The sequence below is a fragment of the Parambassis ranga genome, chromosome 2 (assembly GCF_900634625.1).
Source record: "Parambassis ranga chromosome 2, fParRan2.1, whole genome shotgun sequence".
Taxonomy (NCBI): Eukaryota; Metazoa; Chordata; class Actinopteri; family Ambassidae; genus Parambassis; species Parambassis ranga.
The window spans coordinates 743,354-760,853 of NC_041023.1; the positions used below are offsets into that span (position 1 = coordinate 743,354).

Consider the following 17,500-nt stretch of genomic DNA (forward strand, 5'->3'; position numbering starts at 1 on the left):
AAAAGATGAATGACCAGGGGGAGAGGGGGAAGTTTGTCGGGCCGGGGGAGGAGAGCATGGGATGCTTTCTCTCTCCCACACATGCTGCTCTCTTTCTTCTCCCGGAGACAAAGTACCCCACCTCCAGTCATGTGACTCCAGGTCCCCAGCTCTGTTTATTATTTATCAACAGGTGACAGCAGGCTGTGTCCTGTTCACTTCATCTTTTCAAATTAAAAGCTCTATAGTTTAACACGCCAATAAAAACTGAAACCAAATCCACCGTTTAAAGAAATGTTTATTTCACTTCAGCTGGAAGCACCAGGTGTCCTTCATCACCTGAGATCCATGCCTCATGTAGGTTAGCTTGGTTTTCTGTCTGCGGAGCAGTTATTTGTGACAAATGATCCCTATAGCAAAGCATCATAGTAACCAATCAGACACGTGTGACACAAACTGTCCAATCTGACAGAAACACCAGAGCGTCGATCCTTTAATGAGTTTTGACAGGATAAACTAAGAGCTCCATGTTTCCTTCTTTGGATGGAGTCAGACACATCAATAAATAAATATTATCCTGACTGTGACTTATTATTTACAATAACAGAGTTACATCAGCAACATGTTAACATCCACCTCAAACACACAGTCCTGGCCCAACAGCGCCCCCTGTGGGTGTCAGGACGTCTTGTCGATTACGTTGTACAGAGCAGAACTAATGAATGCAGAGTTTAAATGCTGTAAAGGTCTAATTCCAGACTTCCTGTTTACATCCTGGAGTAAATATAGAACATGTACTGTTCTTCATGTGTGCATCATCTCTGCTGACACGTGCTGAAATTAAACCTTTATTGTGAAAATGTAGGTTTTAAAGCTGCCTGGAATACTTCCTGTTTTACCTCACTGTTCATCGTTTTATTTCAGAGTGAAAGCTTTGGACTCAAAATACACTTCAACAGCAGATTAAATACAGAATAACTTCATTTACTTCAAAACTATACCAGTAAATGAACATTAACCCTTTAATCAACTGTTTTATAAAAGATGACAATTGAAAATGACAAATGATGGAAATGAAATATATGAATGACCTGGATGAATAAGGGTGTAAATAACCCCATGTATAATGGAATGGTTCATGTATTAGCAACCCTCCGAAGAGGCACAAGGTTCGTATTTGTTGGTGTTGTCTGTGTCTTAAGTTAAATTTGAACTTTATTAACTTTCATACTGATTGTTTAGTTAAGTTAGCATTCGCTAAATATGAGCTGTGGCTAAGCTGTGTATGTGCAGTAAGACTGTGAGGGAAGTAGCTAACGTATTATATATTGTTCTTTTGTGTTTGTCACCAGCTCTTACGTTGGTTTTGGGATTTTCATTAAACCCTGAGATCATCAGTTCAAGTGTGAGACCATGTTTCCGTGGGATACAGTAAGAGCTTCACCTTCACCTGCTACATCTCACTGCTCAAGGAATCCATTTTAAAAATGACGGCACGAAGCAGCGAGAGACGGCAACCAGTGTGATGTCACAAGAGGCAAAAGGAATACAACCACGGATAAAATGGATGGCTTAAAAGAAGCAGACAGTCAAAGCAGAAATGAAAGGAGACAACGGAATGCAAAGAAAATCAGCGAAGTGAGTTCCAACTGCAAATAAATGACGCTGATGAGCTAACCTTACCTCGCCGCACAGGACGGTGTGGTGTGCCTACAGCAAGAAGGACTGACTAAGAGAGAAAAGGCTGCTTAGTCTCTATGAACCATGGAAAACTCAAATCAGAGCATCCAAAGAAAACTTAAAGAAAGACATGTCAGAGAGTGAAGTGGCTGAAATGGCAGAGAATGAATGACATAATGAAGCTTACTATGAAATGAGAGAGCGAGCAACGCCGTCCACTGAACTGAGGCGCAAAATGGATGCATGTGAGGCTGTGAGTACAGACATTATGAAAGTAGTATTTGAACGCCTCTCAGCAGTAGATGGTGAATTTGATGCAGAGTGTACAAAGATCCGTCTGCGACAGTTACAAGCCCATGATTATGCTCACTCCATATATGGTGCTGCTTCTCGGTCAAGTGCAAGCCAGTGCTCCGAGGCATCTAGCATAGCGGTAAAAAGGGCTGAAGCAGCTGCAGAGCTCGCAGCAAAGGAGGCTCAATACAAAATAATGCAAGAAGAAACAAAGCAAAAGGAAAAAATAAGAAAGATGGAAGAACAGTATAAAAGTGAATTGGACATCCAAAGGTCTGAATTAGAGCGTTTACAAGCAGAAAGAGACATGGAGGCTGCTCGTGCCAGGCTGGCAACCTATAACAGAGAACTCAAACAGGAAACTGATAGACAGCTCTTACAGCAAAACCACAGCCCTCCTGTAAACCTCCAGAGCTCTCGCATTGCTACAGGAGCACCTCCTTCCGATGTGTCTCAGCTAGCCCAGGCGATCCAAGACAGCATAGCCATCAATAGGCTTCCAGTCCCAATGCCCACAGTGTTTAGCAGAGACCCAATTCTGTCCATCGAATGGAAGGCTTCATTCATGTCACTTGTTGACAGAAAGGGCATTTCCTCAGCTGATAAGCTTCATTACCTAAAGAAACATGTCACTGGCCCTGCTCACAAATGTCGTGACCTTTTATCGTACTGACGATGAAGCATATAGAGACGCATGGAATAAGCTTGACCAACGCTACGGTCAGCCTTTTGTGATCCAAAGAGCTTTCAGGGACAGACTGTCGAAATGGCCAAAAACACAGAGCAAGGATGGTGAAGGGTTAAGGACATTCTCGGATTTCCTAAACGCCTGTCTGCAAGCCATGCCTCATGTGAAGAGTTTAAAGATATTAAGTGACTGCGAAGAAAACCAAAAACTGATTCAGAAAGTGCCTGATTGGCTAGCTTCCCCTTGGAATCGTCAAGTCACAGTAACCCTTATGGAAGGTCAAGAATTTCCCTCCTTTAAGGACTTCACTAACTTTGTGTCAATGGAAGCAGAGATAGCATGCAACCCAATCACTTCACCGAACGCTCTCTACTCATCTAACTCATCACATGAAAAAAGAAGCATGAGAGAAATAAAGGGAAGCAAGGCAAATGTCTTTAGCACTCAAACAGCCATAAACAGTGATAAGTCAAGATCATTCGATAGCAAGCCAAGGCCCGTTTACATATGGTGCATGAAGCCAGGTCACAACGCCAAGGAATGTCGCCACCGCCACATATGTGATCTATGTAAGAGAAGGCATCCTACCTGTCTACATGATGAGAACTTCAGAACACAGACAGGTAGAGAAGGGCCTGCATTGTGAACTCAGCCCCAAACACTGAAAATGAACCCACGGCAGTCACAGCACTTAACGTCGTTCAAAGGGGTCCATCATGCAGCACTTCCATGATCGTCCCTGTGTGGGTGTCCACAGTTAAAAACCCATCCAAAGAACAGCTTGTGTATGCACTGTTAGACACTCAAAGTGACAGCATTTTTATTGACAAAGAAGTAAATGAGGAACTAAGGCCAGATACCTATCCCGTGAAACTGAAACTCACTACAATGCTCGGCGCAAATATGATTGTGAAAAGTGAGAGGCTACAATTCTTGCACTCACATTAACCTTCCTCCTTCAAACCCGAAGTCACTGGAGATGTGACACTCGTATGGTCCACTGTCCTCCATGCTGAGGTTCCTCAAGATGATGGAGAAGTTCCCATTCTGGTACTCTTTGGGGAAACTGGACACACGACCTCTGAACCTCTGGTCCTGAGACTGTTTTTGTTCCTCGCCATTAATGATGACATGTCCTTCAACATGGAGCTGGCAGACCACTGAGAGACAACAGGAAGTCAGAGACCATCAGAAGTGTCCACCATGACAGAAAAGCTCTGTGATGAGGTCAATGTTTATGTTGCTATGGTAACACCTGCAGCTCTGTGTGCAGAATAACAGTTAAGAAGCAGCTGTAGAAATTTGGTTTGATTCAGACTGAACATGTGATGCATTCAGGGTCCATGGGAAAGTCCAAGCTGCTCTGACAGCGTCCTGCTGTGGTGAAGTGTTTAATTAAAAGTGATGTGTGTGTGTGAATCCAGTGGTCACGTTCAGACTGTCAGTCAGCTGTCATTATTTATACCAGAGCACCCAGAGCAGTCAGACCAGTCGGAGCAGTCAGAGCAGTCGGAGCAGCAGCAGCTCTGTCGTCACTCGTCTGCATGTGTTCACTGTTAGATCAGACTGAAGCAGAGAACAAAGACTCTGTACAGCCGCTCACTCTTAGATCGGCATCATGCAAATCTGTCAGAGTCCAAAGTCTGAACATCATGTGACCACAGCCGAGTCCTGACCGCTCACTTCCTGCTGTCAGAGTCAGGTGTGTGTGTGTCCTTCAGTGTGTGTTTGTGTTGGACTGACCTGAGTTCAGACTGCACAGCAGCAGCAGCCACACCCTGCACACACACAACAACACATTCAGTACTGTGACCTTCTTACAGTGTGCAGTCCACCTCTGAGGACTCGTCATTTGACCCGATCACCCGATCAGGATCAGGTCTGCTCAGCCCCTCTCATCATCACACACCATCACATCTTCTCATATGGTCCATGTTTGGAGCTGCTGTCACATGTTCAGACGAGCCCACACACAACAAGGTGTTTACACAACGTACATGATAAGACTCATTGGACTCATCTCAGACGGGGATGAGTCTGCCTACAGGATGGAGGTGGACCGTCTGGTGTCCTGGTGTGCTGACAACAACCTGGAGCTGAATGCCCAGAAGACAGTGGAGATGACAGTAGACTTTCGGAAAGTGCCAGCTCCATCACCCCCCCTCACCCTGACAGACACCCCCATCTCCACAGTGGACTCTTTCCGCTTCCTGGGTACCACCATCACCCAGGACCTCAAGTGGGAGCTCACCATCAGCTCCCTCATCAAAAAGGCCCAGCAGAGGATGTACTTCCTGCGGCAGCTGAGGAAACTCAAGGTGCCAGCCAGGATGATGGTTCAGTTCTACACGGCCATCATTGAGTCCATCCTCACCTCCTCCATCACAGTGTGGTACGCTGGGGCCACTGCCAGGGACAGGCACAGACTGCAGCGTGTTGTGCGCTCTGCTGAGAAGGTGATCGGCTGCAGCCTGCCATCTATCGAGGACCTGTACGTCTCCAGGACTCTGAGGCGTGCAGGTCGGATCACAGCTGACCCTTCTCACCCTGGACACGGACTCTTTGAGCCACTCCCCTCAGGCAGGAGGTTACGGTCCATTCGGACCAGAACCTCACGCCACAAGAACAGCTTCTTCCCCTCTGCTGTTGGACTGTTGAACTGTAATTAATGCACTGCTCTGCACTGTCTTCAGAAGGTCACTTTAGTATAGTCACTGCACAATGACGACTATTTGCACTGTTTACTCCATCTTGCACACGAGTACCACCTCACCGACCCATGTGGTACCTGTTACATTATTACATTATTACACTGTTCCATTCGATCATATAAGGGTCTATGTTTACCATTTCATCTGCACAGTATTCTATGTTCTGTTCATTGTATGTCTGTTACGCCATGTCTGTCATGTAAATTTAGCCTTACTTTAGTTTATTTACTTAATTTTATCTTAGTTTTTATCTTATTGCATGTTAATTATTATATGTTCTTTGTATGCACCAATCACTAAGGCAAATTCCTAGTAATGTGAACCCCCTTCACTTACATGGCAATAAACATGATTCTGATTCTGATTCTGTTTGTGCCACTTCCTGTCCCCACATGAAGACCTGGGACATGTCTCCTGATCTGATACTATCACAGACAGACCTGTCAGGACTAGCAGTCTTTATAAACCTGCACACACACACACACACACACACACACAGTCAGTGTCCCAGCAGACCTCAGTGTGGACCAATGACACACTCACCAATGGCAGCCAGGGCGGCCATGATGGAGGATGAGACGTAGGTGAGGTCCTGCGGCGTCATGCAGGAGGGATGCTGCGAGTGGGCGGAGCCTCCTGTAAACATGGAGGTCAGCAGGTGAACAGAGAGCAGCAGACACTCAAAGTGATCAGCTGAGGTCTTACCTGAGGTCTTGCCTAAAGTCAGGTTGAAGGAGTCCACAAAGTGAAGTCCACTCTGGTTCCTCCTCCCACAGGAGTACAGCCTGCTGTCCTCTGCTGTCAGGTCTTTAACCACAAGTCTGTTTGACTCCATCAAATATTTGGACTCAGAGTCAGGAGAGTAATAAGAAGACGAGTGTGGACCAAGAGTTCTGCCGATGCCTGCTCTGAACCCTCTGTAGACCTCCATGAACCAGTATATATCTGTGATAGTTGGTGTGATGGAGCAGGTGAGGGTGAGGCTTCCTCCCTCCTCCCCTCTGACCTCCGTCACCCTCTGAGCGTCGGCCCGGATCAGAACCAGCAGCAGGATCATCCAGAGGAGATCCATGATGGTGTGAGAGCAGAGCAGCTCTGACAGAGAGCAGAGACACACTTCCTGTTTCAGACGCTGATCGAGAAAAAACCACAACCCACAACCACAGAGCGCGCTCACAGGAACAGGAAGTGAGTCCACTCAGCACCAGCGAGGGTGAGAGCAGCACGCTGCCAAAGTTCAGACATGTTCAACACATAAAACCCCAAATCTGTGATTAAAAAGCCTTTATCCAAGTCTCATAGATTACAGTGTGGCGCCATCTTGTGGCAGGAAGATGCGACTGCATGAACAACTGAGTGAAAGTGCAGGTTCAGCTGTTATTTCAGAATAAAAGCTTTAGACAGCAGACATCAAACTGCTGCAGCAGATTCAACACACACAGACTACATTTCCCACAATGCCTCTGGGCTCTCAAGCATCACAGCATTAAGGTGCATGCATCTTTAGCATCATTCTTCAGAAAGGAAACACACCTCTGTCATCTTCAGCACATGCTTTGGTTGTTTTAACCGCGTTGACTGTGGCAGCGGCCCTCTGACCTCACACACTCACTTCCTGTTTGCTGATCGATGACATCTTCTTAATAAAACACCTTTGTTTGCTCCACAGTGCAGCTCAAAGTCCTTCATAGATGATGAATGATTGACAGCTAAAATAAAAACATATCCTGTTTAATGACGACCTTTGAGACACTCACACACACACACACACACACACACATAACATCAGACCATGACGGTGGAGCCACACTGACCAACATGGACACCTGTTTCTGGCTGTTTGTTGCTCTGGGTAAGAGGACTTTCTTTTACTACTGTTAGCACCTAATCATAGCTTATCATTAGCTAATCATTAGCTTATTAGCATTGTCAATGACTAATTACTGTGGTGCTGATTGTTTTCCTCACAGCTGTTCCTTTAGCCTCCTCCACAGCAGCAGCTACAGCTAGCACTGTTAATACTACACCTGCTGACAGTACTGCTGCTCCTACTGACCGAAGCTATGACCCCAACTATACTACTGTACTTCCAACTACCACTGCACCTGCGAGTACTACTGCTACTACTGAAGCTCCACACAACAGTACCACAGCTCCAGATACTACAGTCAGTAGAGATAGTACTGCACCTGTGAGTACTCCTGCACCTGTGAGTACTACTGAACCTGAGAGTACTCCTGCACCTGTGAGTATTACTGAACCTGAAAGTACTACAGAAATTCAAAATACTACTGAACCAGAGAGTACTACTGAACCTGAGAGTACGCCTGAAACTCCAAACAACACCACAACACTTCCTGGTACTACAGAAATTCAAACTACTACTACTCCTGGGAGTACTCCTGAACCTGAAAGTACTACAGAAATTCAAAATACTACTGAACCTGAGAGTACTACAGAAATTCAAAATACTACTGAACCTGAGAGTACTACTGAACCTGAGAGTACTACAGAAAATCAAAATACTACTGAACCCGAGAGTACTACTGAACCTCCAAACAACACCACACTTCCTGGTACTACAGAAATTCCAAATACTACTACTCCTGAAAGTACTCCTGAACCTGAGAGTACTACAGAACCTGAGAATACTACAGAAATTCAAAATACTACTGAACCCGAGAGTACTCCTGAACCTGAGAGTACTCCTGAAACTCCAAACAACACCACAACACTTCCTGGTACTACAGAAATTCAAACTACTACTACTCCTGGGAGTACTCCTGAACCTGAAAGTACTACAGAAATTCAAAATACTACTGAACCTGAGAGTACTACAGAAATTCAAAATACTACTGAACCCAAGAGTACTACTGAACCTCCAAACAACACCACACTTCCTGGTACTACAGAAATTCCAAATACTACTACTCCTGAGAGTACTCCTGAACCTGAGAGTACTACAGAAATTCAAAATACTACTAAACCTCCAAACAACACCACACTTCCTGGTACTACAGAAATTCCAACTACTACTACTCCTGGGAGTACTCCTGAACCTGAGAGTACTACTGTACCCGAGAGTACTACAGAAATTCAAAATACTACTGAACCCGAAACTACTACTGAACCTCCCATCAACACCACACTTCCTGGTACTACAGAAATTCCAAATACTACTACTCCTGAGAGTACTCCTGAACCTGAGAGTACTACAGAAATTCAAAATACTTCTGCACCTGAGAGTACTACTGACCCTGAGAGTACTTCTCTTCTAATTACTACCAAACCTCTGAACAATGATACTTCACTTCCAAGTACTACTGCACCTTCAAATATGACAGTACTTCCTAATACTACTGTAATTCCAAACAGTACTGCAACACTCTCTCCTACTACAACTGGTTCTGGTACTTCCAGTACTGCTCAGTCTACAACGACCAGCGGCCCCCTGGTGTGTGCTAATGGTGGGACAGCTGTGAGCGGTGTCTGCATCTGTCCTGATGACTGGAGTGGGCTGACATGTTCAGACGGTAAGAGCGGCCACCGTTTGTTTGTAACTCACTAGCAAATTATTAACCCTTAACACACGTGAACTGGCACATTGTAGGCGTTTGTGATGTCATCCCATTAAATGATCATTGTCCGCAGTTTTCCTCCAGCAGTTAGGCAGGTAGCAGACTAGCTCAGGCCTCCCACAGCTGGTGTTCAGTTCAGTCTTGTTCAGGCACAGTTCTTGGTTCATGTATGCAGTCCAGGACAGACTGAGCTCTGTCTGACCTGCCTGAACCTTCAGCTCATCTCTTGCTGATCCTTCTCAGAAAACTTCTGCAGAGAACAGGAGGTGGACGGATACAGATTCCCACAGACCCCCGTCGGCTGGTTCGCGTACTCCGTGATGACCTGTGGTGTAGGAACGCCGGGCGGTGAGCTCCATTACTGCTACTCTCCATCCATCAGGTAGGCCATAATGTGCTGATGTCTGTGTGTCCTGAACCCAGCTGGTAAGCCGCAGGCCTCTACCAGGTGTTTGTCCAATAACGGCTCCCCGAGCTTTGACCGTCCTGGGGTCCTCCAGTGTGACCAGACGCTCAGCGACATCCAGCAGAACGTGAGTGCTGCTGATCAGTTTCACCTCAGCAGATTCAGGAGTGAAGAACATGTCCCCCCTCCTTTAGCTCACCAGCGTGGCAGACTTGGAGATGCTGGCGACCAGCACCCAGATCCTGACGTCCCAACCCGAACGCCTGACAGCCGAAAACGTCACCGTCGCTGCCCAGATCGCTAACACCCTGCTGCAGGATCCCAACGCCACGGAGGTACGGACCAAAGCAAGGTTAGTAGTTCTGGTCGCTATGACAACACTGACTGCCGCCGCCACGTCTGATGTCTGCAGAGTGTCTTGGTCGCAGCCGTAGCAACAGTCAGCCAGCTGCTGAACGCCAGCATGCCGGACAGCACCGAGGAGCTAAGCGCAACTCAGAGGTGAGGAAGTTTAACCTGTGGGGAGCAGAGGGCGAGCCCGAGCTAACCCAGGCCTGCTGTTGTCATGTCAGCCTGACGCAGACTCTGGACCAGCTCTCTGTCAACCTGAGCCGCAGCCTCAACACGTCGCTCCCCCACGTGGTCCAACCCAACCTGGTGGTGCTGTCGGCACAGGTGCAGGCTGGAGGCAGCCAGGGAGTCCAGTTCACGTCCCTCACAGGTTTGTGGTTCCTCCAGGTCACTTCCTGCTCTGCAGCTGTTTATAGGTTTATCATGTTCCAGCGTCCTGCCGGTCTCATGGCAGCACACATCACATACACACACCTTCCCTCCTGATGATGACAAACACCAGCCAGACCAGGTTTTTAACCCCGTTTTAACCCTTCACAGGGACGACAGGCAGTTTTGTGGCTAGCAGGATTCAGCTGAACCCCAACACGTCTCAGGTTACGGTGGAAAGCGGCTTCTTGGCTGACGCGCTGGTCTTCTTGCGCTTCCCCTCCGGTCAGTCTGCTGCAGGTGAAGCTCTGATGAGTTTCAGGACACTTTTCTTTAAACTGTGAATTTCTGGTGTCAGAGCGAAGCATCAGCGCGGGTCAGGACCGCTCCAACATCTCTCTGGGCTTCGTCCTCTACCAGAACGACCGATTCTTCCGCTCGAAGGTCCACAGGAGGCGACACGCCCCCGTCAGGGTCTTGTCGGCTTCCATCGAGGGTCAGGCGAGCGACGTGGAGCTGCTGTTCAGACCAAAGGTGAGAGAACAAACCAGAAGCTGGACCAGGACCAGGGGCTGAGTCTGAGTCCGTTCATAAAGGCAGACATGTTTGTGTTGATGACCTTCATCTGATGAGTTCACGAGTGACAGGTTGTGTTTACAGTAACTGCAGCAGTGACCTCCTCCTCCTCCTCCTCCTCCTCCTCCTCCTCCTCCTCCTCCTCCTCCTCCTCCTCCTCCTCCTCCTCCTCAGCTGATCGACAGGACGTCTCTGTACGACTTCTCCTGCGTCTTCTGGGACTACAGCCTGCAGGACTGGAGCACCGCCGGCTGCTCCAAAGGAAACGCCTCAGACGGCCTCCTGAGGTGTTTCTGCAACCACACCACCAACTTCGCGGCGCTCTGGGTGAGTATGAGCGGCGCCCGGACGCCTCAAACGCAGCACCAGGTGACATGAGCGTGTTTGTGTTCCAGTCCTTCAGAGAGACGTTCGAGTACGCCGCGGCGCTGGACATCATCTCCATCGTGGGGCTGTGCGTCTCCATCCTGGGTTTGGTGACCACCATCATCCACCACCTTAAGACACAGTCCGTTCCACGGTCACATGATTTTAAAGAAACAATTGGCGACATGTTTTGTGACATGAGATGTTTGCAGCTTTCAGCGGACGTCTGTAGAGCGCCGGACCAGCCTGGGACCCACGCTGACTCTGCTCAGCATCTGCGTCAGCCTGCTGGCCTTCATCATCACCTTCCTCTCCGGTGTGCACAACTCCAGCCAGCAGAGCGCCAGCGAGCCACTCCTCAATTCCTCCAACAGCATCCCGGACTCTGACCGCCACGTGGAGCCGGACCGCGGCCCATGCACGGCGGTGACGGCGCTGCTGCACTTCTTCCTGCTGTCCACCTTCGCCTGGAACGCCGTGTACGGCACCCAGCTGGTGTTGCTGGTGCAGGCGATGCGCCGCCATCTGCCCCCGTGGTGGACGCCGCTGAGCGTGGCTGTGGGCTGGGGTAAAAACTGAACCAGGTCTGAACACTGGATGACTGAATGGATGTGAACAGCTGCTTTCTTCCTGGCAGGAGTCCCTGTGGTCATCACGGCCGTCACGCTGGCAGCCACCTACAGGGTGGAGGACCCTCTGGGATACAGACAGGAGGAATTGTGGGTAACTGTGTGAGAGTTTCCTCTGAGGGTGCACAGGGTCTAACAGGGTGTCTCCTGCAGCTGCTGGCTGGCCGCGCTGGATCGGGACCAACGCTTCAGCTTCAGGAAGCCCATGTTCTGGGCCTTCTTGGTTCCGGTGGGCCTGATCCTCATCTACAACTTCAGCATGCTGATCCTCACCTCACTGACCACGTGCAGGATCAACCGGAGCAGGTAACACGACACATGTCTATCAATACTTTGACCATCATCAAATCCATTTAAACCTCCTAATACAAAATATAATCATATAATCCATAAAGACAATGATCTCTTCTGGGTGGGGGGGGGGGGGGTTACCTGCAGCACCAAGCCGCTGTCGGGGGCTCGCAGGTTCCTCGTCAGCTTCTCTGTGGCAGTGATGCTCAGTCTGTCCTGGACTCTGGGTTATCTGGTCCTCATCAGCTCCGGCCCTGCCCACCTGGTCCTCAGCATCTTGTTCTGCGTCTTCACGACCACACAGGTACAGCAGCAGGTGCACTCTTAACATCCTGTTCGGTCAGGTTAGACGGATCAATAAACCTGCACCGGCTCCGGGTTTTCAGGGGTTCCAGATCTTCATCCTCTTCACGGCCAGAACACCGAGCTTCAGAGCCGCCGTGGGGTTCCCCCTGCAGTACCTGGAGTCTGTCAGCATCCCGCTCCGGACCTCCACCTACGACCTGTGGAAGCGGTCCAGGAGCCTGAGCCGGTCCGAGACGTACAGAGATCTGCAGGACGAGAGAGGCAGGCCGCTGTAGGAGGCCTCTGTGAACTAATGCTGGGACTAGACGCAGTGCCCACATCCTGCCTCCAGGGGGCGACAGTCACATGAAGAACCACGTTTAACCTCAGGGTGAAGGTTTCTGAGCAGCTTCAATGTTTGTATCTTCAGATTTTTTATGTTTTCTATCCTGTGGTGATTTATTGATCAGAAATCTGAATATTAAAAATAACTAATAATAATCGTGCTGATGATGAATTTGGAGCCTGTCTGATCAATGTGTGCATTCAGTGAGCCACAAGGGGGCGCCTTCAGCCCACACACCAAGAGGACAGCAGCTGATTGGACGGACCAGCTGTCAGTCACTGAGACGAGCAGACGTCTCTGAAAGCTGTGAGGCTGCCACAGAAAGCGTTACCACGGCAACCAGCATCCAGCTGCTGCTGAGCGGGCGGGGCTCCCCTGACCCGAGTCCACCATGACTCATCAGTCTGAGGAGCTCCCGCCGAGTCAGCGTTTGGCTATCAGCGTGTGTTTGTTGTGGAGCCTCAGAAACACAGCTGCAGCCAATCAACAGCAAGGAACAGGTCATGTGACCTGACGGTTCTAAAGAGGAACATAAACCCAGGGGAGCCTGAAGATCCTGACTGTGTCGGGCGGTGCTGCTTTCTCCGAGCCTCCGGTGAAGGCAGTGGCGGCTCTGACACTCAGCAGACGTCTTCATGGAGGTAAGGAGTGTTTTTGGTCCCACGTGGCCTCACACGGGGCCACGTGCCGCCGCTTTCACCACCTCAGTGTGCAAAGCCTGGATGACTTCCTGCTTGCACTGATGGAGAGGAAGAAGAGCCGCAGTGTTTCTGTCTGTCAGAAGAGGGGGTCAAAGGTCACACACCCCTGAGAGCGCGCACACTGACAGCAGTGTCCTGCAGGGGGCGCATAATCCATCCTGAGGTGAACCCTGAGCTGCGGGCCGGTTTGTCTCCTCTGTGGGGGGGTGCAGGCGGGCGGGTGGAGCGGCCTGGAGCACATTAAGCCTCCTCTGCAGAAACAATCTGATCAGACCTCCTCTGACTGGAAGCAGATGTGCGGTTTGGTGACTTCATGAGTCCTGTTCAGGGGGTTTTCCTGTGAGTGTGTGTGTGTGTTTGTGTGAGTGTGTGTGTGTGAGTGTGTGAGTGTGTCTGTGTGTGTGTGTGTCTCTGTGTGAGTGTGTGTGTGTGTGTGTGCCTGTGTGTGTATCTGTGTGTGTGTGTGTGTGTGTCTGTGTGTGAGTGTGTGTGTGTGTGTGACTGTGTGCGTCTCTGTGTGTATCTGTGTGTGTGTGTCTGTGTGTGAGTGTGTGTGTGTGTGTGACTGTGTGTGTCTCTGTGTGTATCTGTGTGTGTCTCTGTGTGTGTGTGTGTCTGTGTGTGTGTGTGTCTGTGTGTGTGTGTCTGTGTGTGTCTGTGTCTGTGTGTCTGTGTGTGTGCCTGTGTGTGTCTGTGTGTGTGTCTGTGTGTGTGTCTGTGTGTGTCTGTGTGTGTGCCTGTGTCTGTGTGTGTGTGTGTGTGTGTGTGTGCCTGTGTGTGTGTCTGTGTGTGTGTCTATGTCTGTGTGTGTGTGTGTGTGTGTGTGTGTGTCTGTGTGTGTGTGTCTGTGTGTGTGTGTGTCTGTGTGTGTCTGTGTGTGTGTGTGTGTGTGTGTGTGTGTCTGTGTGTGTGTGTCTGTGTGTGTGTGTGTGTGTGTGTCTGTGTGTGTGTGTGTGTGTGTGTGTGTCTGTGTGTGTGTGTCTGTGTGTGTGTGTGTGTGTGTGTGTCTGTGTGTGTGTGTGTGTGTGTGTGTCTGTGTGTGTGTGTGCGTCTGTCTGTGTGCAGTGATAAATGTTCTCTTTGGTCCTGAATGAGTTTTACATGAGAACATGTTGTTTTCACAGAACATGTTCTCATTAAACTGTTTTAAAGAAGCAGCTTTTTTCCCATCATGCACCCTGCTCACCTGAACCAGGAGGAGTCATGTGACAGATTCAGAGCGGGTCTTTGGACTCACAGAGATTAATGATGTGTGTGTTCATGGTTTCCGGCTGCTGTGATTTCATTTTGTCTGTAATAAGAGTGGAAACATGTGGGACAGCAACACACACAGGACTGACAGAGAGCGCCCCCTGTGGACACTGAAGGAGCTGCAGCTTTTACACCACACAGATCCCATCAAACTGATCGATCTACGGCGCCCCCCGCAGGCAGCGAGGGACATCCATTCAAACCAATAAAGCGTCCCTTGAACATAAGCAAGCAGCTGATTGGTCCTCAGACAGCGGGTCTGATGACAGGCGTCCTCAGCGTCCTGTCACACAGGTCGCCATGGCGTTGCTCCAGGATGTTATATAACTTAATGAGGACCATGCGGCGGCGGCGGCGGCCTGCAGCCTGCAGCCTGCCGGTGCAGCCTGCTCACGTGAGGCCCTGCAGCCTGCGGGGCCCTCAGGAAGCCATTATGTTTTAACAGAGCTCTCTGAACTCAATCTGAGAGCCGTAAAGACGCCGTAAAGACGCCGTAAAGACGCCGTAAAGACGCCGTGTGCCGAGCAGCAGCGCAGCGTGCGCACAGACCTCAAGCCGAGATGTTTACGGCCCTCATGTCGTCTCACACACACACAGACACACACACACGGACTCACGCACACACACTCCAGCTGCAGATGTTTCAGCTCGCTCAGCTTCCTGTCTCTGCTGCTGGCTCCGCCTCCTGTCTGGTGGAGTCATCAGCGTCCTGGCCCCAGTGGCGTCTTTTGGACGAGCCCGTTGGTTCAGGTTGAGCTTTTGTTTAAATCTCAGGAAAATCTCCATGAGAGCAGAGACACACAGAACGAACGGGCCGACCAGCGGGGGGCGCCACAGGGTCCAGCTCAACCCAAACACGCTCCGCGCCTGTTAAAATGGCCGCTGCTCTCTGAGTGGCGGTTCCTCTGAGCGCTCGGCACTCAGCAGGTGTTTCTAATGCACCAAGGTCGTCTCAAGGCCGAGACGCTGCTGGAGGAATGTCAGAGGAAGAGACGGAGCAGGCGGGACGGGGCGAGGCTGCACCCGGCAGCTGCCTTATGTAACGTGCTGTGATGGATACCAGCTCTGCAGCTCAAGGACAAACGTCTAACGACTCCTGTGAAACAACAGTCTGACCTTTGACCCCGTACACACTCCTAAAACACAAGCTAAGTGCTACATTTAGCATGCTACCGTTAGCCTCGGGATCGTCTGAACAGACCCTTGGACGTCTCTGTGAAACTCATCAGCAGAAGGACGTCGTCACCGGCCGCCATCAATCCAGCAGCTCATCGCCTCGGAGCCGTCCAGGGTTTCCCTCATCGCGTCCTCCCGGCCAGCCAAGTGAGGGGAATCCCAGACCAGGATGCCGTTCCTCTGGCTCATAAGTCATCCATCAGAGACTCCGCAGAGACGTGGACTGAAGACGGAAACATTCTGAGCACACATCACAAGGAGCCCGAACATGTTCCACCGCCCCGGCAGACGTAAATAATCTGACACATGACGGAGCCGGTCCAACCCAACACACACCTGGAACAGCCGGAGCTCTGAGGACCAGATGCTGGACAGACCCTGACCGTGTTCGACCGTGTTTGAGGACAGAACGTCAAGGACAGATGTCCTGAGAGACGTCCAAACACAGAGCTGCGAACAACAATGAAGAGCCAAACCCCCAGACCTACCACTTCTGGAGGGAGACTCACCGAGGCCTGCGGGCGGCGTGCAGGAAGGCCTGCGGGCGGCGTGCAGGAAGGCCTGCGGGCGGCGTGCAGGAAGGCCTGCGGGCGGCGTGCAGGAAGGCCTGCGGGCGGCGTGCAGGCAGGAACCGTCCCTAAAGCTCCGGGGCTGAGGGACAGAGACACAAGTATCAATAAACAGAAACTACTTCCTGTTTTACCACGGCGCTGCCCGCCATCAGGCCGCTATGATGTCACACTAAGCATCTCTGCTACATAATGCTCAGCCTTCAGAGTCTGCAGCTCCTCCACACACACAGACGACATCATTTCCTGTCTTTAACTGGTTTCACAAAGTTCACGTCACTGAGGCTGTGAAGCTGCACAGGGACAGACTGGACTGTACACACACACACAACAAAAACACAACAAAAAGATGCTGCAACAATAAAATTGTGTGTGTGTGTGTCCATCCAGCTTCCTGGTTCTGGCTCCACTGAGCGTGCTCAGTCTTATGCAACAGTCCGCTCTGGTCCTGGATCAATTTTCCCCTCAGCTCAAACAGTTCAGCCGTTGCCGAGGCGACGGAGCATAAAGCTTCACTCTGTGGTTTCAGGCCTGGAAAAGTGATGTCATCCAGGACCGGCCGGCGTGGAGCCTGCAGGCCTCAGCCCCAAAGCTTCTATCACAGCTGACCACTCACTCAGAGCTGATCCAGCGCAATGCATGCTGGGAAGGTTCATCATGCTGCCCAGCATTTCAATCAATCAATCAATACATCATCAATAACCAGAAAAACACTCAAACAAAGAGGATCAGAGCCTCACCTTCATCAGGGAGCTCCTCCGCACCCGCGGGACCTGCAGACAGGAAGTGACGTCAGCGGTGAGAACGCGCGTGTTTAAAATAGTTCCCTCTGACTCTCGGCGGACCCGCGGACCTTTGAAGGGAGCAACTTCCGTCTTTCTTCGGTTTTACTTTATAAAAGCAGTTTATAATCGTCCTGCGTCATCATTTACTCAACAAGTGACTGAATTTGACCTAAAATCGCGCCCGTTCTTACCTGGCAGCGATCTACTTCCTGTTTACCCCGCTGCAAAGCATTATGGGAACTGTAGGTTAAAAAGGTTTAATGCCCGGGTTTATGAGCTACATCGTTAGCATGTATGAAATACGAGGCAGTGGAGACATGTTAAAAAAAGTTATCAAACGTCTTTATTGTGTAAAATCAGAAACAAACATGAATACATTCTTATGTTGTGTTTTAGGCCCCCGCTCTATAATGACGGCCTCTATGCATGAACACAGCTAAACTCCATGACCCCTCCACACGGAGCCATG

General features: G+C 50.0%; 3 protein-coding genes across 5 annotated transcripts in view; 1 reads left to right on the forward strand and 2 right to left on the reverse strand.

Moving 5' to 3' along the window:
- Window positions 1-3,580: 3,580 nt before the first annotated feature.
- LOC114431654 (uncharacterized) lies at window positions 3,581-6,493 on the reverse strand. Its single transcript, XM_028399229.1, has 3 exons — window positions 6,058-6,493; window positions 5,896-5,988; window positions 3,581-3,801 (listed from the first exon to the last, which is right to left on the reverse strand). The coding sequence occupies exons 1-3, from the start codon at window positions 6,422-6,424 to the stop codon at window positions 3,581-3,583; spliced, it is 681 nt and encodes a 226-aa protein (XP_028255030.1). The 5' UTR covers window positions 6,425-6,493.
- A 623-nt stretch (window positions 6,494-7,116) lies between these two features.
- On the forward strand, window positions 7,117-12,575 carry LOC114431973 (adhesion G-protein coupled receptor G7-like). Its single transcript, XM_028399683.1, has 16 exons — window positions 7,117-7,204; window positions 7,323-8,885; window positions 9,174-9,278; window positions 9,354-9,463; window positions 9,531-9,671; window positions 9,749-9,837; window positions 9,909-10,057; window positions 10,228-10,341; window positions 10,415-10,590; window positions 10,807-10,959; window positions 11,028-11,140; window positions 11,211-11,566; window positions 11,636-11,717; window positions 11,781-11,933; window positions 12,066-12,222; window positions 12,305-12,575. The coding sequence occupies exons 1-16, from the start codon at window positions 7,171-7,173 to the stop codon at window positions 12,497-12,499; spliced, it is 3,690 nt and encodes a 1,229-aa protein (XP_028255484.1). The 5' UTR covers window positions 7,117-7,170; the 3' UTR covers window positions 12,500-12,575.
- Window positions 12,576-17,435: 4,860 nt separating this feature from the next.
- abi3bpb (ABI family, member 3 (NESH) binding protein b) overlaps window positions 17,436-17,500 on the reverse strand; it is a 13,445-nt gene continuing 13,380 nt past the window's right edge. For all 3 annotated transcript variants that reach the window (XM_028399720.1, XM_028399719.1, XM_028399717.1), the window contains one exon: window positions 17,436-17,500. This exon is cut by the window's right edge and continues 1,181 nt beyond it. The gene's annotated coding sequence lies outside the window, so the exon portion shown is untranslated.